This window comes from Xyrauchen texanus, chromosome 18, assembly GCF_025860055.1.
Source record: "Xyrauchen texanus isolate HMW12.3.18 chromosome 18, RBS_HiC_50CHRs, whole genome shotgun sequence".
In the NCBI taxonomy this organism is placed as follows: Eukaryota; Metazoa; Chordata; class Actinopteri; order Cypriniformes; family Catostomidae; genus Xyrauchen; species Xyrauchen texanus.
Genome location: NC_068293.1, coordinates 10703843 through 10727445, shown reverse-complemented (window position 1 = coordinate 10727445; position 23603 = coordinate 10703843). Strand labels below are relative to the sequence as shown.

General features: G+C 38.2%; 1 protein-coding gene across 2 annotated transcripts in view; it reads right to left on the bottom strand.

Moving 5' to 3' along the window:
* LOC127658587 (glycogen synthase kinase-3 beta) overlaps window positions 1-21462 on the bottom strand; it is a 96680-nt gene extending 75218 nt beyond the window's left edge. For both annotated transcript variants that reach the window (XM_052147956.1, XM_052147957.1), the window contains exon 1: window positions 20643-21462. In XM_052147956.1, coding sequence (XP_052003916.1) covers window positions 20643-20730 — 88 coding nt within the window. In that variant the 5' untranslated portion in view covers window positions 20731-21462. The remainder of the gene's footprint in view (window positions 1-20642) is intronic.
* Between the last annotated feature and the right edge of the window lie 2141 nt (window positions 21463-23603).

The window sequence follows — 23603 nt, the reverse complement described above, 5'->3', positions numbered from 1 at the left end:
TGTGCTGTTGTTTTTGTATAAAATATAGGTTAGAAAATCTTTTTTCATGGGCAATAACAATGGCTCAGTAGCTTTTAGGCAGCCCAAGACTTTAGGATGTGTGTCTATCCAGAAATAAACTTTCAAAAATAAAGATAAGAAATATTGACTGAAATATTACCAAGTGTGTTAAATAGCCCTGGTCTCCTCTTTACATACTGTATGTGTACAGCTTAGTGAGCCACACCCTCTGGCTGATTATAGCTCCCTCTTCCCCTTTTTCTTCTCAGCTTCCATCCCCCCACTCACTCTCTTCTCATTGCATAGGAAGGCAGAGGGGCCCCTGGACAGAGATTTCACCTAAACAGGCTATGATCCTAAGCAGGTGGTTAAACTTTGGCTACAACTACGTTTCTGGGCTAAAGATAAAATTATAGCTACACTAAATATACTGTGAGTGGCGAACAGCTTTGGTAACCAATGCCATATGTCTTCTGAGGCCATTACTAGTTTAACAGTACGCTCAAAGTTACATCTATTTTCTTATATGAATACAATCATCAATCCCAAATTGGATGAAAAAGAGGCATCCAAGACTATCGACAATCACCAAACACATTGCTTTAAGGTGTAAAATTAACGTTGTGTCCATTTACACAAGAATATGGTGGGGCGACTGGCTTTTAAATGCTAAAGAAGGATCTCATTGTCCCTGGACAGCTGCCTTTTCCAGAAAACAATCTGAGAGCAGGGGTTGGCGGGGGCGGTAGGAAGAATCACATGGCCCACTTCAGAACCAGCTGCTATGGCTGACCACTAATGCAGTCTCCTCAGATCTGCTGCCAAGTCGCACGCTTTAAACAAGACAAGCTGTAAGCACATCTCTTTCTATGCAAGAGAAAAGAGTACAAACATACAATGCCCGTCAAAAGTTTGTACACACACAACTGAATCTGTTTCTCAAGATCTGAAAAACCTTTGGATCTAAAGGCTTAAGCTTAATGCTTAAAGACTTGAATATATATATATATATATATATATATATATATATATATATATATATATATATATATATATATATATTTCTTAACTAAACACAAATGTTAAGTTAAAACAATTATTTATATATATATATATATATATATATATATATATATATATATATATATAAATATATTTCTTAACTAAACAAAAATGTTAAGTTAAAACAATATATTATATATATATATATATATATATATATATATATATATATTTCTTAACTAAACAAAAATGTTAAGTTAAAACAATTATTTAATTGATGATTTTGACAATATAGTGAAGGAAAAGCAGCCAACAAGTGCCCATCATACATGGGAACCCATTTGAAAGTGTTTAAAAAGCCTCACATGTGGCATCACATGAAGTTAGTTAAGAGAATGTCCAGAGAGTGCAGAGCTGTAAACTAGACAAAGGCAATTACTTACAAATTAATTTCATAGTTTTGACTTTACAATTATTGTAAAACTTGTAAACGGCAATAATTAATAATTAATAGGCGAGTCCAAATTTTTGACTGGTAGTGTAGCGTATGGAACTAACCAACATGATCACATGAGAAATCAACACATTGCTTTCAAATGTTCATGTGTCCTGAAATGAAACCCATTCTGCCAAATTACTAAGCGCTGCGCTACTATCAGCATGTTGCGTAAGCAACCACTGAGAAACAGGTTCTGGTCCATTGGAAACCAGGAATTAAATGATTCAGAGTTTGCATTTTTGCTCTATTATTGTATTTTTGTTGGTTAGGTTTAGGGTTGGGGTTTGGGGTAGGGTGTACGCTTAATAAAATATCCATTCCTGTTGACTGTATTACATCATTCACAACTAAATACACATTTTGAAAAACCTGCTATAGGCGCCACTCTGTGGACGTTTCACCTGGAGACTGGAGAGCACATGTTCAACAACACTTCAAGCTTCGGCCACTGGGGGCAGCAACTAGAATTTCAGTAAGCACACACACCGATTTCAGCATTAAAACTTTCAACCTATTGTCACTGAATTCACAGTGTGATAAGCACGAATTAATGTACTGAGCATGCTCCAAGTAGGGCTGAATGGTTAATCAAAATAAAATGTAAATTGCGATATCACGTTGTGGGATTATTAAACCGCAAAGGGCTGCAAATTCATTAAATAAATAAATAGTCTGCACGCTTCAAACTTTGTGCGATTTGTCATTCTGTCTGTATTGTGTGCATTATTACAGTGTTTTCAGAGAGGTTCTGTGCTTCACAACTCACATCTCGTGCTCAGAGTAACAGAGGTGCTTCGTGTTTGATTTAGATTTTTTGCTTGCTTGCGCTAAACACATTATATTTTAAATGTGCAGTATGTAAAGGTGCGTACACACTGCCAGCGACATAGCGGCGACAGTGACTCAATACCATTCATTTTCAATGCGAGCACAGCGACTTCCGGCGACACGAGCTGTCGCAACCGTTGGCGCTAGATGTGGGCGTGTCCAGCGACGCAACAAAGTTGAGAAAAGTTCAACTTTGGAGTGACTAACGGAAGCGACACCCAATAGGAGAGAAGACGGGAGAGCTCACGTGATCCTTCTCTCTCTCTCAGCTCCTGCAGTAAAGGAAAGATGGATGAAAGGCTAATTCTTGCTGTTAGAAATTTTCCAGTGCTCTATGATATGTCTCTTCCCACTTACAAGGACATTTTTAAGAAAAATACGGCGTGGAAAGGTGTATCTGAGATCGCGGGGATTTTATGGACCCAGACAGACCGGCATTTGCATTTTCGCCGCAAAAACAGCCGCTATGGCAAACAGCACGCCTTGTTTCTCATTCATCTTTGATATAAAGCATTTTATGTACTGATTCCATTTATATTTAGTCTTTTCCCTCCAAAATGTTTGTTTTTAGTGGCAAGAAAAGAGATTCGCTGTCAGCAGCAATGTAATGGCATCCGTGAATGTCATTTATAAACGTTACTAGGCAACCAGTAGTGGCAACACCCACTAGCGACTTCACCGCCAGCCACTGGCGACCTGCAGCGATAAAGTCGCTGGCAGTGTGTACGCACCTTAAGATTCAGAAACCCTTCTTATTAATGACACCTGTGGCCATTAAGTGAACTGCAGCCAGATGCCTGTTGCTCGTGCACACACTCCATAGAGATGCGAGCAAGCGAGCATTGGCCAAAACGTAACGTACAAACAGACTGAACATGATTCACTGGCATCATGCTGACAGATGAGGTAACATAATTAAAATTACATGATTGTTTTACAACAAACTTTGAGACTAAACTAAAACTACTTATCAGCTAACATAGCATACTGATACACACATACAGCTACATACTACCGAACTATACCAGACAGTTTACTGTTGCACTGCACTGTTATGTTGCACTATTGTATGTTTTGCATGTCATATGTTGTACTACAATCAAGAAACCAGCGTGTTTGCTTAAATTGATCCTGTATACCTGACATTTGGTATAAAGAGAAGATTGTTGAAATTATTTGAAAATTACAAAGCAAGGTAGCTTGCAATTCGTCAGCGTTAGCAGGCAAAATAAAGTTAGCTAAAATTACACAAGATCAATCCTTATGGCACTATATTACACATGCTTTGCAGTTATGTAAGCTTACCTATCCAATAATGGAGCGCACATAAACGTCACATCTTTTGGATTTTCCCGGCAAATCTGACCCGCTCCCTTCACATGAAAATCAGTCTACAGGCTCTAATAGACAAACTAGGACATCTGGGAAGGGCTCATTTTTTAAGTTGCGTTACAAGAAGTTCACACTTTGGCAAAAAAAAAGGCAAATATTACATGAAAATTGTAACATACTGCACCTTGAAGCCAGTTGTGCTCATTATGTCGATTGCAAGACTACCGCTGATTGATAGCAGGCCAAAAGGAAAATAGGATATAGACAACAAAATAATGAAAATCTTAAAGATATACTTTTTATTTCCTTGTTTCTGCATCAGCGCACTGTTGGACAGACAGCAAGTGTGCGCTTAATGCGCATGCTCCAAGAGGGCACATGATAATGCAGATACGCTCTTAAATGGACAAACACAATTAAAAATTCTGCTAAAATGCCCATCTTGCCGATGTATTTATGTAAACATAGTCAGATATGTCAAGTGAATGTAAACAGTGGGACAAAAAAGCTAACTTGTATTAAAATGTCAGACTTAAAGTATACTGTAAATGTGACATAATAGACCTGCCGCAGTCTATGTCGCTATAACACTAATCAAACGATATAGGAAGCGAGGAAACGATACAACCACTCACTGCTCTTGGGTAAATAACTTTAGTAGCTTTAAAAAGTATTAATGTATTACAATCATAGTGACATAGTGGATCTAATCCCATGTGAATTGGATTTTAGTGACGTAGTGGATGTTTTAATGCGCATGCATATTCACATATTAATGTTTTGTTTTATTACTGTAGTGTACTTAACAGTCATTAAAACAGTATATATATTCATATAACACACACACACAAACACACATTTATATATTAGGGCTGCACAATTAATTAAAATAAAATCGTGGTATGACAAGAGCTATGACAATTTAATTTAATTAACACATAAATCAAGCTGTTCGCTTCAAAGTCTATGCATACTGCACTGTCCTGTCTTTATTGTGTATAACCATTATTACAGTGTATTCAGATTGGTTCTGTGCTCCACAACTCCATCTCGTGCTCAGAGTAACAGATGTGCTTCATTCGGTTCCATGTGCGGAACGCATTTTAAAATGTTCCAGATTCACTTTTGCATACTTCCAAGTATGTTTGACCACTACATGTTAATATACAAATACAAATAATTCACACCATGGCATTTATGTACAGAGATGAGCACATTATAATGAGGAATATATTACTTAATTTATGTTTGTTTTCAATGGGTGAAGAGGAAAAACAAGGAAAAGTCATTTCTGAAATCCATGGTTATGACCATTTTTAAAAGCTAAGCTATATTAAACAAATGACTCAGTGTAATACTTAGTAATAATGTAATAAACTCTGACTCTAACGAATAAAAACAAAAACATCCACTATGTCACCAAAATCCACTACGCAGGGGATTTGATCCACTATGTCATTGCGCTACAGTCTGCAACGAGGAACCTTTAAAACATTTTTACATTATTCTGATACATCACATTTGTGAGTACTGGTCAGAACCTACCTTGAAATATCCTTCCATTGCATCACAGGCATGTTCCAAAGTACTTCTAAAGTTCTAAAATGGCCACATCTTTTTAAAGAACACACCCATCTCCTTGCCTCAGGTAATATCAAGTCATAGATGTCTTTCATCCAAGCTATGACCAAACTGTATTGTGAATGAGTCATTTGGTTTCAGAACATCTGTCCAAATAGAAACTCAGTGAAAAACCTGTTGAAGCACATCTCTTTAGACTGACACCAGATGTATGAGGACATGCTTGGCTTCTGGCATGTCTCGGCCTACAACCAAATACATGCCAAGATCTTTGCTGAATGCATTCACTCTAATATTCTACTAATACTCCACCGACCATGGTTCGCGGGCGGGTTCCTGGGTCGGTGCAAATTCTCGAACAGTTTTACACATTTCCACCACAGAAAAGGCTGATCCGGGGCCGAAAACCTGACACTGGTCCGGAGTCGACACTGATGCAGGAACCGATTATGTCAGGGGATGTAGGGTGGTATAATGTTTCATCACTAAAGTTTTCCAAAACAACAACAGTAGCTACCATCTGCAGCAAAGAGTATTACTTCACTCTATAAAAACAATACTATATAATTATATATTTTTTTTAAACACAACATTATCAGACATCAAAAGCATTCAGGTAACATGGATTACACGAGCGCTCTACTTGTGATATGTCTTTACAGAGATCTGAGATAATCTAAAGTGAGATAGCAAAGGAAAAGTAATCGTCTATGAGAAGGTACAGCAAGAAATGTTGCACACCAGCTTCAATCAGACAATTGACCAAATTTATATAAACAAATTTAAAAACATTTAAATAAGGGAATGCAGGGACCATAAGAAGGACCTAAACAAAACCGGCAGTGAACGGAGCAACAATGTTTTGAACTCAGACACTGACCAGCCTAACCAGAGTATAAATATGTCCTCAAAAATGAGAAAAGCTGCATACAAACATACAAGCACTGTTTGTTTGTGGGCAGGTGAGGCAACCACATGAATCTATCACATAGCCCGCTATGTCATCGATCTGTACTTAAGTGAGTGGCAAAGAGTGGCTGGTGTACGAAAGGCTCCAGATTGCCCCGGACGTGAACCAGTGGAGCACATGCTTGGCACGAGAACTATCGCCCCTTTGGTGGAAAAGGGCTATAAGGTGACAAGAAGAACCAAAACAGACTTCCTCAGATAATACCCAACAGGTACAAAAAGACGAAATTCCCAGAACGAAGAACATGGCTCTGCACAGCACCTGCTAAGATTTTAGGTTGGCCTACTTACCTAAATAGGAATTAAAAGACTATTAATAGCATGAGTAGTATGTATATACCTAGCATAGGCGACCACAAATTAATGTTGCACAAGAATGAGATAACTTACCAAGAGGTATAAGATGATAAGATGACTGTAGAAGCAAAAAAGTAAGAATGTGTGGGAGCCAGCATAGCCCTAGTGTAGCATTTACACTCAGCATTTTCTTTCTTTCCCTTTGAGCACTCTATAAAATGGTCCTATGGGAACCTGGTATTTCTTAAGTTGCTCTCCTGATCCACTTAACAGAATATATCTAGAAGGCACTTGCTTCATCTTAAAACTCATCAAAGAAAGCTCAGCAATGTATATTTTTTGTAACTAAGCCCAAAGTATACTTCGGGTTGACTGCATATGCATACTGTTAAACACTCAAAAGTTTTTGACTGTGCGCGCAAAAACAGGCAGTTGGCGCATGAATGCTACAGCTGCAAGAGACACTGTTGTCTTTTTAGTCCTTCAGACTCAAGTTATGCAAATGCAGGTATCTCTTGACCTCCTCACACATGTGCCCTTGATGTGCACATCCACTGTTGTTGTTTCCACCTTCGTCTCCTGTTGTTTACTGCCGATTACATCTTGAGTGTTGCCACCTTGTGAACCCACTAATTATTGCAAATAACTTTTGGCACAAGTGCATACTGTTTGTTCAGTATATCAGGGTTTTTCCTGGCTCAAAATGAGGAAGAAGTGGTACCATACTGATCAAAAAAGTGACGTTAAGACCACGTAAATGTTGGCTTTGCATTAATACACTCAAATGACCTGACAACTGAATAATAGTGATAATTGGTACTTTAATTGACCAATGTGGCATTCAACTGATAACAAAGTATAGTCAGGACATTACTGATGTAAAAAACAGCACTATCACTATATGAAAAAAGTCATTTTTTATCAAATCTAGACAGGTCCCATTTCCAGCAGCCATCACTCCAACATCTTATCCTTGAGTAATCATGCTAAATTGCTAATTTGCTACTAGAAAATCTTGTTGCCATTGTATCAAACACAGCTGAAAGCTATTTGGGTTGTTAAATGAAGCTTAACATTGTCTTTGTGTTTGTTTTTGATAGACTGGCATGTCTTAAGGTCAATATTAGGTCAAAAAAGAAAAAAAAAGAAACAGCATTCTCTAGAAACTCGTCAGTCAATCACTGTTTTGAGGCATGAAGGCTATACAATGCTTGAAATTGCAAAAAAAAAAAAAAAAGATTTCATACAAAAGGTGTACAGTAGAGTCTTCAAAGGACAACTGGCTTGTGACAGGGCGGAGGGCGGGCCGGGTCATGACTCTACACACTTGGCCCCTTATCAGGTTAATCAAGCCATGAAAGGGATAAAGGCCGACTGCGGACAGTGGTGCGAGAGAGAGAGAGCGTTTAAGGGCAGCTGTCCGACATATGTGTGTGTTTGTGTCTTTTGGTTTAAGTTCTTAATTAAATATAATTTAAATTATCAAGCCGGTTCTCACCTCCTCCTTTCCTAAAATACCTTTACATGGCTCTAACAAGGTCAGAAAGAGATGTGGAAGTCCAGATGTACAACTAAACAAGATGATAAGTACATCGGAGTCTCTAGTTCGAGAAATAGACATCCCATGTCCTCAGCTGAAAGCTTCATTGAATTCTACCCGCTCAACACCAGTTTCATGTACAACAGTAAAGAGAAGACTCAGGGGTGCAGGCCTTAAGGGAAGAATTGCAAAGAAAAAGCCACTTTTGAAACAGAAAAACAAAAAGAAAAGGTTTGAGTGGGCAAAGAATCACAGACATTGGACAACCGATAACTGGAAAAGAGTGTTATGGATCTTAACCCCATTGAGCTTTTGTGGGATCAGTTAGATTGTAAGGTCCGTAAGAAGTGCCCAACAAGGCAGCCACATCTATGGCAAGTGCTACAGGAAGTGTGGGGTGAAATGTCACCTGAGAATCTGGACAAACTGACAGCTAGAATGCCAAGGTTTTGAAAATTCAAATTGTAATAATAATTTTTCATGTTATTAATGTCCTAACTATACATTGTGATCAGTTGAATGCCACTTTGGTGAATAAAAGTACCAATTTTTTTCCACAAGAGCAAATTCTGTACATTATTCCAAACTTTTGGCTGCCAGCATACATTCACATCAACATGATGATAACTACCAAAAATCAGTGCATTTAAAAATCCAGCAATGCAAGAAAATCATATTTAAAAGAGACCTGAAATCACCAGGTTATTCTATCCTTTTGTCGTCAGTGTAAACAGGCTTGCACACAACATTTGGTTAAGAACGCTAGTAAAGGCAAAAATCTACATTAAAGGAAAACCATTTAAGATGTTTATATGATACTAATGCTGTTGCCTTATTAAGCATAATAGGTGTAAGATTGTGTATGTAAACACATTCAATCTAACAGAAAGTGCGATTAAATTGATTGTTACTTTAATTAAACAGCAACACAATAAATGTTAAACATTTTTATCCTAACAACTGGAATCAACAATTTCTCCCACGTAATGCAGCTGATTTGCCTAACTAGAAGTTGTATAAACAAGCAATGTACTGTAGCAGTGGGACATCAATATAGAATGTGCGTCACTGTGCGTCACTGTGCCTTTGAGTATTTTATGAAGGTGTTGAACAATTCATTCAATTAGAATCTGAACTGCCCATTACATAATGTAGTATTTAGCACAGATAAAGATTTACTGTACTTGAAAGGAGATTAATTAAACTTTTCAAACAAATTTCAATGGCAATACCGAATTGAACCTTGTTTTTAAAAAACTATTATTTTGCATTGCATAACTGCTCTCATTTGTTCATGACATTTGCACTGTAAAAATCTTTTGAGCACCGTACAGTTTGGTAAAGCTGCAAATGTAAGGCATAGTTAATTCCCGTTGATGGTTTCAAGATATTGAGAGACAAGGTCTCTTGTGATGTGTGAAACAAAGGCTACTTAATCATACAAACTGTGAGAACTTTTGTGGGTTCTCTGAATGAATGGCATGTCATCAAAGGGAACTGCAGTAAACTTCCTGAAGCACACTGTCAATCAATCAAAAATAGCACACTACACTGGTTTACTCCCTCCTGAGGAACAAAAGTTCTAACATTAGATCTAGCATGAGTTGTCCATACATTGGGGCATCATCTAAACAATGTACAAGGATCTACCTTTGAATAATACAATAGGCCACATAAATTACCCAATGTTTAAAACTTCTAATAAATTTACTTTCCGGCCTTTACTCAACCAAAGTTTCAAGCTACTTAACATGAATGTTTTGAGTCTATGCTGGATGAATGTCTGATAATGCAGTGTGAATTCAATAAGCAAAGAAGGCAAAATATTAAGGGAATAGTTAACCTAAAATAGAGATTTTGTCATCATACACTCACCTTCATTAATTAAATAAACATCGGTGCTCAATGTATTACATGCGCTTACATGATGAGGGGAAACCATCTAAAACACTTTACAAACTAGCACATTTTGACCTCTGAAACATCAGTGACATCCATGAAAGCCGCAAAATTGATTATATTGAAACTGAAATATGATATTGCAAGATTAGTAAATAGCAAAGCTCAGTTTAATCAAAATAATTGTGCTCCCTTTCTCCACTGCGATGAGACTTGCATGTGATAAAGACAAACAGTTTTGCAAAAGGAAATACATGCCTGATTTTTTATTCAAAACATGTATACAATATAAAACAGAAAATAGCAACTAAATGTAAGTTTAGGAAACAACTCTTTAAGCACATCAAACAGCACAATCTATCTGTCACCTAAACGCACCTGACACACCAATCGGTCCACATTAAACTCTATGCTTATTTTGATCTAATTTGAAGTGTTTATAAAGTGCTCGTGTGCTATGGACAACTTGTGTTGTTTTTTTCCACTTCAACTTTCAAGAAAGTTATTATGCAAACACATTCTTCTCTAGGCTGTAAAGTGACATCACTGACAGAGCTTCTCCATGCCCAGCGTCAGTGATGGAAAGAGTACTGGATAGTGCAGGATATTCTGACCAAATAGACCACGAAAGTAACTTAATTTATAGATTGTCATTGTTACTAACCAGTGGTCAATATCATTTCAAGACTCACATGTCCTTGTTAAGCCTAGGACTAAAGGATTTATGTTTTTTAACAAAAAAAAGTTATAGTGTAGCTTGAAATAGAAATAGCCATTTGAAACATTATAAATGTCTCTAAATCGTCTCTAAACTACATAATGTGCATTGTGACTGCAATACATTCCTATGTCAGGTTTATTCTCATTCACGTATGTCCAAGTATTTTGGCTATTAAATGAACATACTGTACAAAACTAATATAATGCAACTTCCTAGAGGAGAAAATGTATCCTCTATGATATTGCAGCAATTATCCAGATATGGAATGAGATTAGTAAGCAAACTGTTATCAACGTCTACATGGCAACTGAATAATATAAGGCAAAAATAAACATTTCACTCAGTGATTAGTGAGAGATATGATTGATTCAAACACTAAAAGTGGTTGTTCTGTATATGTATTATTGTATTACAGTTGTAATAATAAAGTCTTAATTAACATTGTTTTTTTAGTATATTGAGATACTATTATTAAGGAAATTGTAGAATTTGGTAGCTCCAGTTACCCCCCAAAAGTCAAAAAATATGCAGGTTAAGTGAATTGGAGACTCTAAATTGCCCCATAGGTGTTAGTGAAAGTCCCCCCGCCACTGGGGGTTGCATCAGGAAGGGCATACAGCGTAAAACCTGTGCCAAGTCAAATATGTGGATCATGGATGATCCGCTATGGCGACCACTACTGGGAGCATCCAAAAGAAGAAGAAACTGTAGCATTTGGTAACATTATGTTTTGTGATTTCTCATACCTTCTTTATATAACATCCATCCCTTGCTCAGTTTTGGACTCTAGCAGGTGAGGCTTTTCAGACAGATACAGAGCAGTGCAGGGCAGAGAAGTACCTTACAGCACCATGAGTGAGAGTGTTACCCATTAGGACAGTTTATTTTGAACAAGAGGGGTGAATGGTTATGGAATTTAACGTGGGAGTATGACACCGATCTGATGCGGATTGATAGAAGCAGAGAACCCGTCTGTGCGCACGATGGTGCGAGGAACTAGCAGTTAACAGTGGGGAAAAAAATTTGTTCGGTGAAAAGTCAAAAGAAGATCGCAATGTCATTGTAACTATATCAGATATTATTAATAAAACACGGGAACTCATTGTGTGGTCATTTTTTGTCTCCATATTTTGAATTTCAGGGATATTGTTTTACCCCATGTCCCTGTTCATTTCCAACACTATTGGCATTGTATCTTTCTAAGGTATTTAAAAGTTTGTTTTAGACATATAGTAGCAAGTAAACTAGACATCCCCAAATACCACAGTGAAAATATTGCCTACCTCAAAGCAAGTTAAGTTTGATCAGTGGTTAAACGTGTTCAGACGGTTCCCTCGTACCTGAATGAATGGCTCCTTTCCAGAATAAAATTAAATATGCTGAAAATCACAGTATTACAGTTCTTGTATAGTGACAGGACAGAAAGTCTTGAGGAAGCTAGAGAAGAGAGGACACCGGCGGCAGTTTATGCAAGCTGCTGTGCTCATGATGCTGTGCCCTGTGAGCTGTTAGCACTTATAACTTTCTTCTTCCTGAAAATTCTGAAATATTATGTATTTTTTTGTACTTTGTAATTGTGGTTAAAAATGTAGACAGATGAATACTTAATTTTTATCAACCCAAGTAAAAGTACTATTATGTATTCTTACTACAAAATGTAGAACATTTTGAAAAATGTGCTCAAGTACTGTAACGAGAGAAGATGTAATTAATTAATTTCCACCTCTGCTCGTAATGTTGCGTTTGTCATCGATAAAATTTCAGCTTCATCACGGAAAAACAGAGCACCCTTTCTTTTGGGTCTCTTTTTACTTTGTTGCACTTTAACATCTTGCAGTAACATGGTGGCATAGTGATTTATGTCATTATGAATCCGAGACCCTCCCTGAACATATAAATCCGAAGTGGTCATAAGAGATGCATTTAGTGACCAGATATAAACTGCGATGTGTCTTACCTGACCACATGTGTTCAGATCATAATACCAGGTGCAACCAAAACAACCTAGAGCTCAACGCTCTAAAGACAGTGGAGATGGTTGTGGACTTCAGGAAGAACTCAGCCTCACCTGCACCTGCCCCCATCACCCCCTGCGACTCCACAATTGACACTGTGGAGTCTTTCCGCTTCCTGGGAACTTTCATCTCCCAGGACCTCAAGTGGGAGCTGAACATCAGCGCCCTCATCAAGAAAGCACAACAGAGGATGTACTTCCTGCGGCAGCTGAAGAAATTCAACCATCCAAAGTCAATGATGGTGCACTTCTACACAGCCATCATCGAGTCCATCCTCACTTCCTCCATCACTATCTGGTACGCTGCTACTACTGCCAAGGACAAGGGAAGACTGCAGCGTGTCATCCGGTCTGCAGAGAAGGTGATTGGCTGCAATCTGCCGCCGCTCCAGGACCTGTACGACTCCAGGACCCTGAAGCGTGCTGGAAAGATTGTGGCTGATCTCTCCCACCCTGGCCACAATCTCTTTGAATCACTCCCCTCTGGCAGAAGGCTGAGGTCCATCAGGACAAAAACCTCACGCCACAAGAACAGTTTCTTCCCATCCGCCACTTGCCTTATCAACAATGCCCAGTACCCACCCTGACACTCTCCACACTCCACCTCTGGCTCTACATTTCACTGCACTACTCTGCTCTCTTTTATTTTATACTTACTTTTAATTGATAATGCGTGGACATATTTATATTTATATTGCTTTATTTTTATTCTTGTTCATATATTTAGAGACTGTGTGAACGCACCTACAACACCACAACAAATTCCTTGTATGCGTAAAAAAACGTACTTGGCAATAAAGCTTTTTCTGATTCTGATTCTGAGGTGTAAACCGGGTCATAGATGCTCTTAAACTTTCTGCCCAACATCTCCTTTTGAGTTTCACAGAATAATGAAAATAATATGATGTTGGGAAGACTTGACGGCAAGTAAATTACGATAACATTTAAATTTTTGGTTGAACTATTCCTTACAGGGTAAGTGTTTACCTAGACTAAGTGTTACAATTAATATCTATTAAAGTCCATATGTTTCTAGTCATTTACTCAAATTTGTGAGATACCAATATTTTTTAAGTCTGATCAATGTAACCAGAGTTAAAAAAAAATCCCATGGACACTGGCCATGGACAGTCCATCAGTTACATTTACAAATGAAGAGTTACTGCAATTGCAAAGGAAGGAAGGAATGTGCACATGCAAAGACACAAGGAGTTATTCTGAGGGTGCAGGAAATCCTCCAAACATCTACAGAAGCTGACAGAAGCAGATGATAATGGTGTGGGATGAAAGGGGACACCCAACTTACAAAATCCACAGAGACAGAGAGTAAAGCAGAAAGACAGACAGACTTTTATACTGCTGTGGGATGGACAGCAGAAAATCAACCCAGATTATTGAGCTGAGCAAATCTGATCAATTGAGCAACATAACAATGGAGTACTGTGTGGTACAGAATGAGATTGAAAAATAAATATGACAAAGGCAGAGAGAGAAGGCATGAGCAGAGAGTCTGACTCTGCACTGAGAGACAGAATAGGTTCTTTGATCTCAGTCCTTAAGTGAAAAATACTATAATACATCCCAAAATAACCTAGTACTCTCACACTGTGAATGAATAAAAAAAAAAAAACGTCTCTGTCCCTTCTTTCTAGTTGAGTAAAAGCTGTCACTCCGCTGAAGCAAAACTTCTGTGTCGAGCGTCTTTAAAGGAAACAAAACGGCGTTACATCTTAAATGCAGTTATATTTAATGCGTTATAGCTTACTTAAAGTTCAAATAATAAGGGAGTAAATCATGTAAATAAGTACAAACTCAGAAACTGCCATTTCTCTGTGCGGTCAGGGCCTCTTCTATGAGTTGCACTAATGTCCCGATTTAAGGGGAAGAGATTGAAACTGCACCCGGCTGATGTACACTCTGGCGAGGAGACGCTCATCCCTCGAGCGCACATACTTAATGCAGCTAGATTATAACGTGATAGCATTAAAACAAAATTGCCTAAAATTGGCAATATGTCGTTTTATTAATAAGAGGGAGTATGTTTTTTAGTGAGTTAAAGATGGATTGAAGTGAACAGAAAGGTGAGAGAGTGTAGTCTTCACCCAATTATATAGTGCAACAACAAAATATGTTTTTGATATGCTTTTATTTTAGCTCATTTTCCAATATAAACAAAATACAAATATTTTTAAATATCTAAAAATCCTTTAAAAAAAGTTGCATTCACCTGAAAAGTATTATATAAGATATTCAGACATCCTTTTAGGGAATAGATCTTGAATATAAGTATATGCCTTTACTGCCCTCGCAGAAGTATAAACAAGTGGAAAATATACAAGTATATATGTATATTACAGTTGATGTCAGAAATGTACATTATTTAATGCCAAATTTATTTAAACTCAACATTTAATCATTGGCAACCTCCCCAATCAGTTAGGATCACTACTTTATTTTAAGAATGTGAAATGTCGAATAATGTTGATGATAGATGAAATAATTGTATTTCTTTCATCACATTCCCAGTGGGTCAGAAGTTTACATACACTTTGTTAGTATTTGGTAGCATTGCCTTTACATTTTTTAAACTGGGTCAAACGTTTTGGGTAGCCTTCCACAAGCTTCTCACAATAAGTTACTGGAATTTTGGCCCATTGTTCCAGACAGAACTAGTGTAACTGAGTCAGGTTTGCACACACTCCTTGCACACACATGTTTTTCTATCGGATTGAGGTCAGGGTTTTGTGATGGCCACTCCAATACCTTGACTTTGTTGTCCTTGAGACATTTAGCACCCCAAGGCATGCTTGGGGTCATTGTCCATTTGGAAGACCCATTTGTGACTGAGCTTTAATTTCCTGGCGGATGTCTTGAGATGTTGCTTCAATACATAATTTTCCTTCCTCAGGACACATCTATTTTGGAAAGTGCACCAGTCCCTACAGCAGCAAAGCACCCCACAACATGATCTTGCCACCCCCATGCTTTACGGTTGGGATGGTGTTCTTCGGCTTGCAAGCCTCACACTTTTTCCTCCACACATAACTTATTGAAATAACAAAAGCCACATGTTAGATCCAATACCAACTAAGCTCTCAAAAGAGGTATTCCATGTAATCTCAGAACCTCTGCTTAATATTATTAACTCCTCATTATCCTGAGGACATGTCCCAAGAAACTTTAAAATGGAAGTTATCAATTAAGTTATTAAGAAGCCACAACTTGATCTTGGAGAACTGGCTAATTATAGATAGAATTCAATCTCCCATTTATGTCAAAAATACTAGAAAAGATAGTATCCTGCCAAATATGTTAATTTCTACAGAGAAATAGTATATTTGAACAATATCAGTCAGGATTTAGGCCTCATCACAGTACAGAGACCTCACTAAGAAAGTTACTATTGACTTGCTCTTATCATCAGATCACAGCGGCATTTCTCTTCTAGTGCTTTTAGATCTTAGTGCTGCATTCGACACGATAGATCACGGCATTCTCTTGAATAGGCTGGAGAATTATGTTGGCATTTGTGGACTTGCATTAGCATTGTTTGGGTCATGTTTAGCAGACCCTTTGTCTGTGTAAACAAGTAATTGTCAAATCTAACAAAAGTTAAGTATGGAGTGCTACAGGGATCAGTTTTAGGGACTAATACTTATATATGCTTCCCCTTGGAATTATGATCAGGAATCATGAAATAAGTTTCCATGTTACGCCGATGATACCCAACATATTTCTTCGAGACCAGACAAAATTTCACATTTCTCCAAATTAGCAGTGTATCAATGAAATCAAAGATTGGATGGCCAGAAATTTCCTTCTACTCAATTCCAACAAAACACAGGCACTTATTATTGGACCAAAAACCTCTAAACATAAGATGCTAAAATATAATTTGACTCTCGATGGATGTACTGTTACATCATCTTCAACAGCGAAGAACTTATGTGTTATATTTTATACCAATATGTAATTTAAAAATCAAATCTCCAGTGTTTGTAGAACAGCATTCTTCCACCTAAAAAATATTGCTCATGACCTCAAGACTAGATTATTGTAATGCATTACTGGAAGGATGTCCAGCAAGATCAATAAATACAATTTATTTTAAGATCACAAAATTCTGGCCTGTTAATAGTTCATAGAATATCAAAATCTACAAAAGGAGGTAGATCCTTTTCCTATTTAGCTCCTAAACTATGCATTAGCCTCCCTAACACTGTTTGGGATGCAGACACACTCACCCAGTTTAAGTCTAGACTAAAGACTCATCTATTTATCCAGGCAGACACCTCATTTATTATTCACCACAGAATTAGGCTGCTTTAGTTTGGTCTGCCAGAAACTGAAACATTGATCATGATCTTTAATTATGCGAAAAGTGTAATGGCATCTATGCCAATATTATTTTATTTGTTTCCATGTCTCAACCTCGGGACTAGGGCTGCAACTAGCGATTATTTTGATAATCGATTAATCGAATGATTATTAGAACGATTATTCGTCTATTAAGCGATTATTGCAATGGTTAATCATTAACTCTTAAATGATTATTCAGCTTGTGCCCCGGATTAAAGGTTGTATTAATCATGCTTACTAACAATAAGGAGGCCAAATCATCTTTTAAAAATACCTCTAAATTACATTCACTGAATTAAAGGGGGGGGAAATACTTTTTATTAAGTGTAATTCAGTAAAGAAATTAACTGTAAAAAAATAAACTATTGTTATCAAGTGTTTTGTCTTGTTTTCCATGTAAAATTATCAAAAAGTACTTAGAATACTAGATAGTTAGACTTGCTTTAAGAGGATTGTGGCAGGGAGGAGGGCACGGATAATTTTTTTTTTCATCTCTCTCTCCTCTGTCTCTCACTGCTGCTCTGCACTGGCCTTTTCCCTCTCGTTTAAATTTTACAGTGTTTTTTTTGAACTACACTGTTACAGGAAGTACCCGTTTTTTATTTTTTATTATTTCTGTTTCCCTCCCCTTGTCCCCTCCCTCGTCAAGGTAGATGGGGATGACCTGCTGGCACACCAGACTTAAAGCACGCCCTCCCCCAGGGAAAGGGGAGGGGGAGTAACCGTCAGGCCGGGGGCTCCCCAGCCTGAGAGAACGAGGGAGGAATGTGGCACGGCGGAGGGCGGGGCCGGGTTGTGATTATACACACCCGGTCCCTTATCAGGCTAATTAAGCCTCCGAGAGGGATAAAGGCCGATGGCAGACGGTGGTGCGACGAGAGATAGTTTACGGACATGCCCATCATGTGTGTGTGGTTGTATTTTGTTTAAGTTATTCATTAAAATATTATTTATATTGACAAGCCGGTTCTCGCCTCCTCCTTTCCATCGAACTACCATTACAAGGATGTATCTTAAATATAAGTGTATTTACGTGTATTATTTTCACTTGGTTATACTAATTCCCTTGTACTTTGCGATCTACAACATCTGAAGCTGTTTGGAAAGTTCAGAGTGCTTCTGGACTGTAATCTGTGCAATTCTTGCTCTCCTCATTCAGACGCGAGTTGCTAATCGTTTTAGCCTTACTCGGGACTCTTATCCTGATGTCACCAGAACCGACTGGATCCAGCTCCATTCCTGCTTGGTATCAGACTGCACTACTACATGTCACTTAAATACAGCTGGTGACAGCCAGACATCACTTCAGTCTATTACAATGGACCACAGCAGATGAACTGATGCCAACTCCAACCATAAGACATGGGCTACTTCATATGCCATTGCCTGAACCTTGGACTTAAAATAGACATCACCGAAATGACCAGCCGGCTGAAGCACCTCACTTATTTAATCACGACAAAGCACCTCACATATCTCGGCCAGCATCACCTCGGTCTAAAGATGGACTACAATACATCGACTATCAATTAATTTCCAACAAAACACTTCATCAACCAACAAAAAAAGGATAAAGCATCTATGTGATCTTCAGCAGTTAATCCAGGATGGACTTCAAAGACATTATTCATTCATTTTACAGTTCATACAAAATCCTTGTTTAAACACTGACCCTTAACACTTACTTAGTTTAATAATTTGAAAGCATGACTTGCACAATACAGAAGTAATATTGGCATTATATCCATGCTGTTTAGCCAGAGGGGAACTGGCCCCCACAGTGAGACTGGTTTCTCCCAAGGTTATTTTACTCCATTAATCTTATGGAATGTTGTGTTCCTTGCCACAGTCCCTTTCAGCTTGCTCACTGGGGTTCTAAATACAATTATAATTTAATAACTTATTTTTATAAACACTTCATAATCATATTTAATCAAACTACACAATGTTGACTAAGATATTATAGATATTACGGTTTCATTTTCTGTTAATGCATGATTTTCTGTAAAGCTGCTTTGAAACGATGTGTGGTGTGAAAGATTATATTCAAATACAAATTACATCACTTAATCCATGTAATTCCAGTAGTTTAATAAGAGCTTATTAAGTGATCCAATCAGTTTTGAATGAGAACAGACCAAAATATAACCCCTTTTTCCATATAAATCTTGACATCAGCAGTCTCCTTGGCGATCATGATTTCAAGGTTGATTACACTTCCATTCGCCATCTAGTGCTCTGCATATGCATCAAGCACTAAAAAGAATAATTGAGCTTGAAATCGTGATCATGCCTGGAGACTGCAATGGTAAGATGTACAGTGACAAAGGTGTTACAGTTGGGTCTTTTCTCATGCAAAAAAGATTTGACGCTTCAGAAGACATCGATTAAACCACTGGAGTAATGTGGATAACTTTTATTCTGCCTTAATACACTTTTTGTGATTCTAAGTTCTGGCCACCATTCACTTCCATTGTATGGACCTACAGAGCTGAAATATTCTTCTAAAAATCTTCATTTGTGTTCTGAAGAAGAAAGCAAGTCATAAACATCTGGGATGGCATGTGGGTGAGTAAATGATGAGAGAATTTCATTTTTGGGTGAACTATCCCTTACAATTAAGAACCGGGAAACGAGAGATCCCTTAGCATGTTTCACAAATATACCGATATTATTTTGGCCATCAACCACTGTGCACTCTAATTATTACCATCTATCATTTAAAGAAAGAAAAAAAACATTGGTCAATCAATAAATCAGTCAATCAATCATTACTGTCAGTCTGGAAACTTTAAGGCCAACATACCCTTTTTAACTACACATTTCCTGACAAGTCCCGCAGCGGGGTGACGATAATGTTTTTGCGCCATAATTTTAAAGAGAAAAAACAAATAAAACGTTCAGCCATTATGCACAAAAGAGGCAATATGGGGACTGAAAATTGGTTCAGGGTAAGACTCAATCCAGTGCGCGCTGGGTCTGCCACGTGCCCATTCTCGAGTATGGCTAAATACTATTTTGTTGTATATGCGGCTGTATAACCATATTCCACATCGCATGACAGTGCTTAAACATTGATCAAAAGACAGGAAAAGCAAGCGAGTAATACTTTATTATAGTAGTATGCAAAAACTCTCTGCAACTCCCCTTCCATGAATTGCGTAATGGGCCGCAAGGCGTCAACGAAGTATTCCTTAAAAACATATAATTATGATTTACACAGAACCATACGATTTTGATACACAATTAAGAGTGGATCACGTGACATGCACAATAATGAGTGATTTGGCACTGATTCTGTCAACTGTACTTTCAAGACCTACCTGATAATACAATGAAAAAAAGAGGTTCGATCGCCACCAGCCTGGGCTGAATCAGTGCCAGTCATGCCCGATGAAGGTATTACACGGGCCTGCTACAGGTTCAGCAGCGGGGCAACGACGCACGCTGACCGATTTAAAATGGGCACGTCATATTTAAACAAAAGGTGACACCTGAAGGCACTCAATCTCAGCTCATGAGCCTGATGAGGTCAATGTGCGACCACATAAATCGGCAGCTCATGCTCGAATACCCTCCGGTTTCGGAAAATTATACTTACTGCTGACTTTCATGCTGCCAAAAGCCGACGGCTGCGGCACTGGCTTGCAGCTTTCTGCAAAGGAGGTGGTTCTAGGCCGACCGGACATTTTCCAATCCGATATCCCCCTCGTCTCTCACAGTTTAATGCGTGTATTTGCCTTGTGAACGAATCCGTTTCGACCCACCGGAACCAGTTTATCTCCGACTGAAATAATGAGGAAAATAGGGGGAAGCAAGTCTGCTATCCGGGGTCCCTTCTCGGTCGTTTTCTTTAGACAACTTTCTTCTCCTGTCCACCGACAGTCTCGCTTTCAGATCATTTTTCTCTTGGTCGTTTCTCTATGACTATTCGTATTATTTTTAGTGATGACAACTGAAATACATCTGTTCAATCAAAGTGGTCATGAAATTGGCCTTTTCCCAGTTTCCCTCGGAAAAAAACGCTCTTTCTCTCTCTGACCGAAACAGAGATTTACACAAAGAACACAGCCGGTGTCTAATATGCCATCAAACAGAGTGTTTTTTCATCACAACCATGCAGTATTTTTCATATACTGAGGTGGAGACTCAATGATCCAGTAGCACCAGCCATGGCGGCTTCCTTGCTCGAACCAACGAGACGAATGAGAATTTTCCAATTGCCCAATTTCAAGACTGATATCCTCCGATGCACGTAACTCCATGCACACGGATCACGGAATAAGAAATCCAATATACACACAGAGAGTTTCGTATAACTAGCCAAACCGGCTGCTCCGAGAGGAAAATGTGATCAGAATCCTCACAGCAATTCAGAAATTAGCTTTTTTATGTCTTCACCGTCGGTCTGTGCTCGTTCTCTTTGTCACTCCGACCGATGAACGTAAACTGCGTCAGGTACGCAATGTTTGCAATGTGTTAAATTAGAGCACGGATGGGGTTACGCCAGATCTCGGCATAGAGAATCGGAAAATGTGAACGCGCAGGAAGGCCTGGGGAGTGAGGAGGTCCGAGCTAGCCAATCCAGCGCCTTTCCTTACAGATGGGCGGGGCAGCATGGATTCTCTCGGCCAATTGAATGTTCGTGTCCACAGAACACATGGTGAAATTTGCCAATCAGAGTTCTGCAACTATGGATGACGCGCGGAAGTCGGAAATAGGCGGGGACTTGGATAGATTGATTGTTTAACCATCCAATAAGCTTCACCGTGGAAAGAAAACAATCCAATCCCGAAGCAGCTTCAAAGGGGCAAAGTAACCAAACTGCACTGTTGCTAGTCAGCTGAGCTCTTGTGAGCTATTCAAATGTCCTGACGCTTTGGCGCTGTCACCGTTGGGTTATTTACAAATCACTCACATTTGTTGGTCCATGTATGATTATAATCATGTAATTACCTAATCATTATAGTATGTATTATTTACATTTTATTTTTATTTTTTGTCCAACATATTCTTAGTTCAGCAAGACTATCGACAGATTCGCCATGTACATAACAAAATCAGCTTGTGCATCTTACAGTGTCCAGAAGTCAATATGCAGTAGTGTTACAGTGCTAAAACAGCAGAATTTATCTGACTTTTTGACGATCTAGTTAAAACAAAACTGCTTTGTCATTTGCAAACGCTTTGCCTTTACATACTGTCATTTTCATTGGATATTATGTACACATGGAGTGTTCCATTCAAACTTTGTCTGATATTACTAGCAGGTTTAAAAGCTTAATGAGCAGCTAGAATGTAGCAGGTCTCAGAAACTGTTGAAATCAGCCAGACAGATTGCAATTAGGGATAGTTCACCCAAAAATTATGTCATTATTTACTCACCCTCATGCCATCCCAAATGTGTATGACTTTCTTTCATCTGCTGACAAATTAACAGTTCTTGACAAATAGTTCAGCTCTATAGATCCTCACAATGAATGGTGACCAAAACTTTGAAGCTCAAAAAGCATAAAGATAACCCATATAAGGCTCCAGTGGTTAAATCCATAACTTGAAGTGATATGATAGGTGTAGGTGAGAAACAGATCAATACCAAAAAATCAAGTCCTTTTTTATTATAAATCTCCGCTTATAAACAGCCCTCCTATACGCATTCATGAGAGTTCTTCTTCTGTTTTTTTTTTTTTTTGCTGATTCGCATTCTTTGTGCATTTCGTCACCTAATGGGATGTTGTGCAAATATGATTCATTTATTCTGTTCCTTTGCTTTAACCCTCCATTTATTTTCTCTCCTCTTGCCCAGTAGGAGAGCTGGTGAAAGTGCAGATTTATAGTAAAAAAGGACTTAAATATTGATCTATTTCTCACAAACACCTATCATATTGCTTCTGAAGACATGGATTTAACCAGTGAAGACGTATGGATCACTTTAAAACTGACTTTATTTGCTTTTTGGCAGGGCTGGTTTAAGACTCCATAGTGCCCCTGGGCCTGAACACAAAAAGTGTGGTGGCACCAAAGAAAAACATCTTTGGTACCTATAGCATTTGAAAAGAGCTGCCCGGCTCACAGTTCTCTTTCATTGTTTTTTTTTTTTTTTGTTTTGTTTTTTTTCTCCAGTTTTCAGTTCTTATGGTATGGGAAGACAGTAAAAGCTTGCATATTTGGACTCATGGATGATGTACATAAGGTGGGCATGTTGCAGCTGAAAATGCAGCTGCAGAGGGCTTACATAACCCGCTTAATAATTACCTGTTTACATTTTGTCGACTGGAACCACAGATTCATCTCATTCCCTGGCAATCTACATTAATGTGGCTTAGATCTACAGTGCATGTTCAATATCACACGTATCAAATGCGCTGTACATCTACTCTAGAACAAGTGATGTCTAAATAATTTAAGTTACTGTTTTCTTTTTTTCCTTAATGCTAATTCTTCCTTGGGCGAGTTTATTTGTATTTGCGCAGACACACACACAAATGTGTTTACACTTATACACTCAATAACTACACAAACACAAATATAAGCACACAAATCTCATCATTATCATCATTTT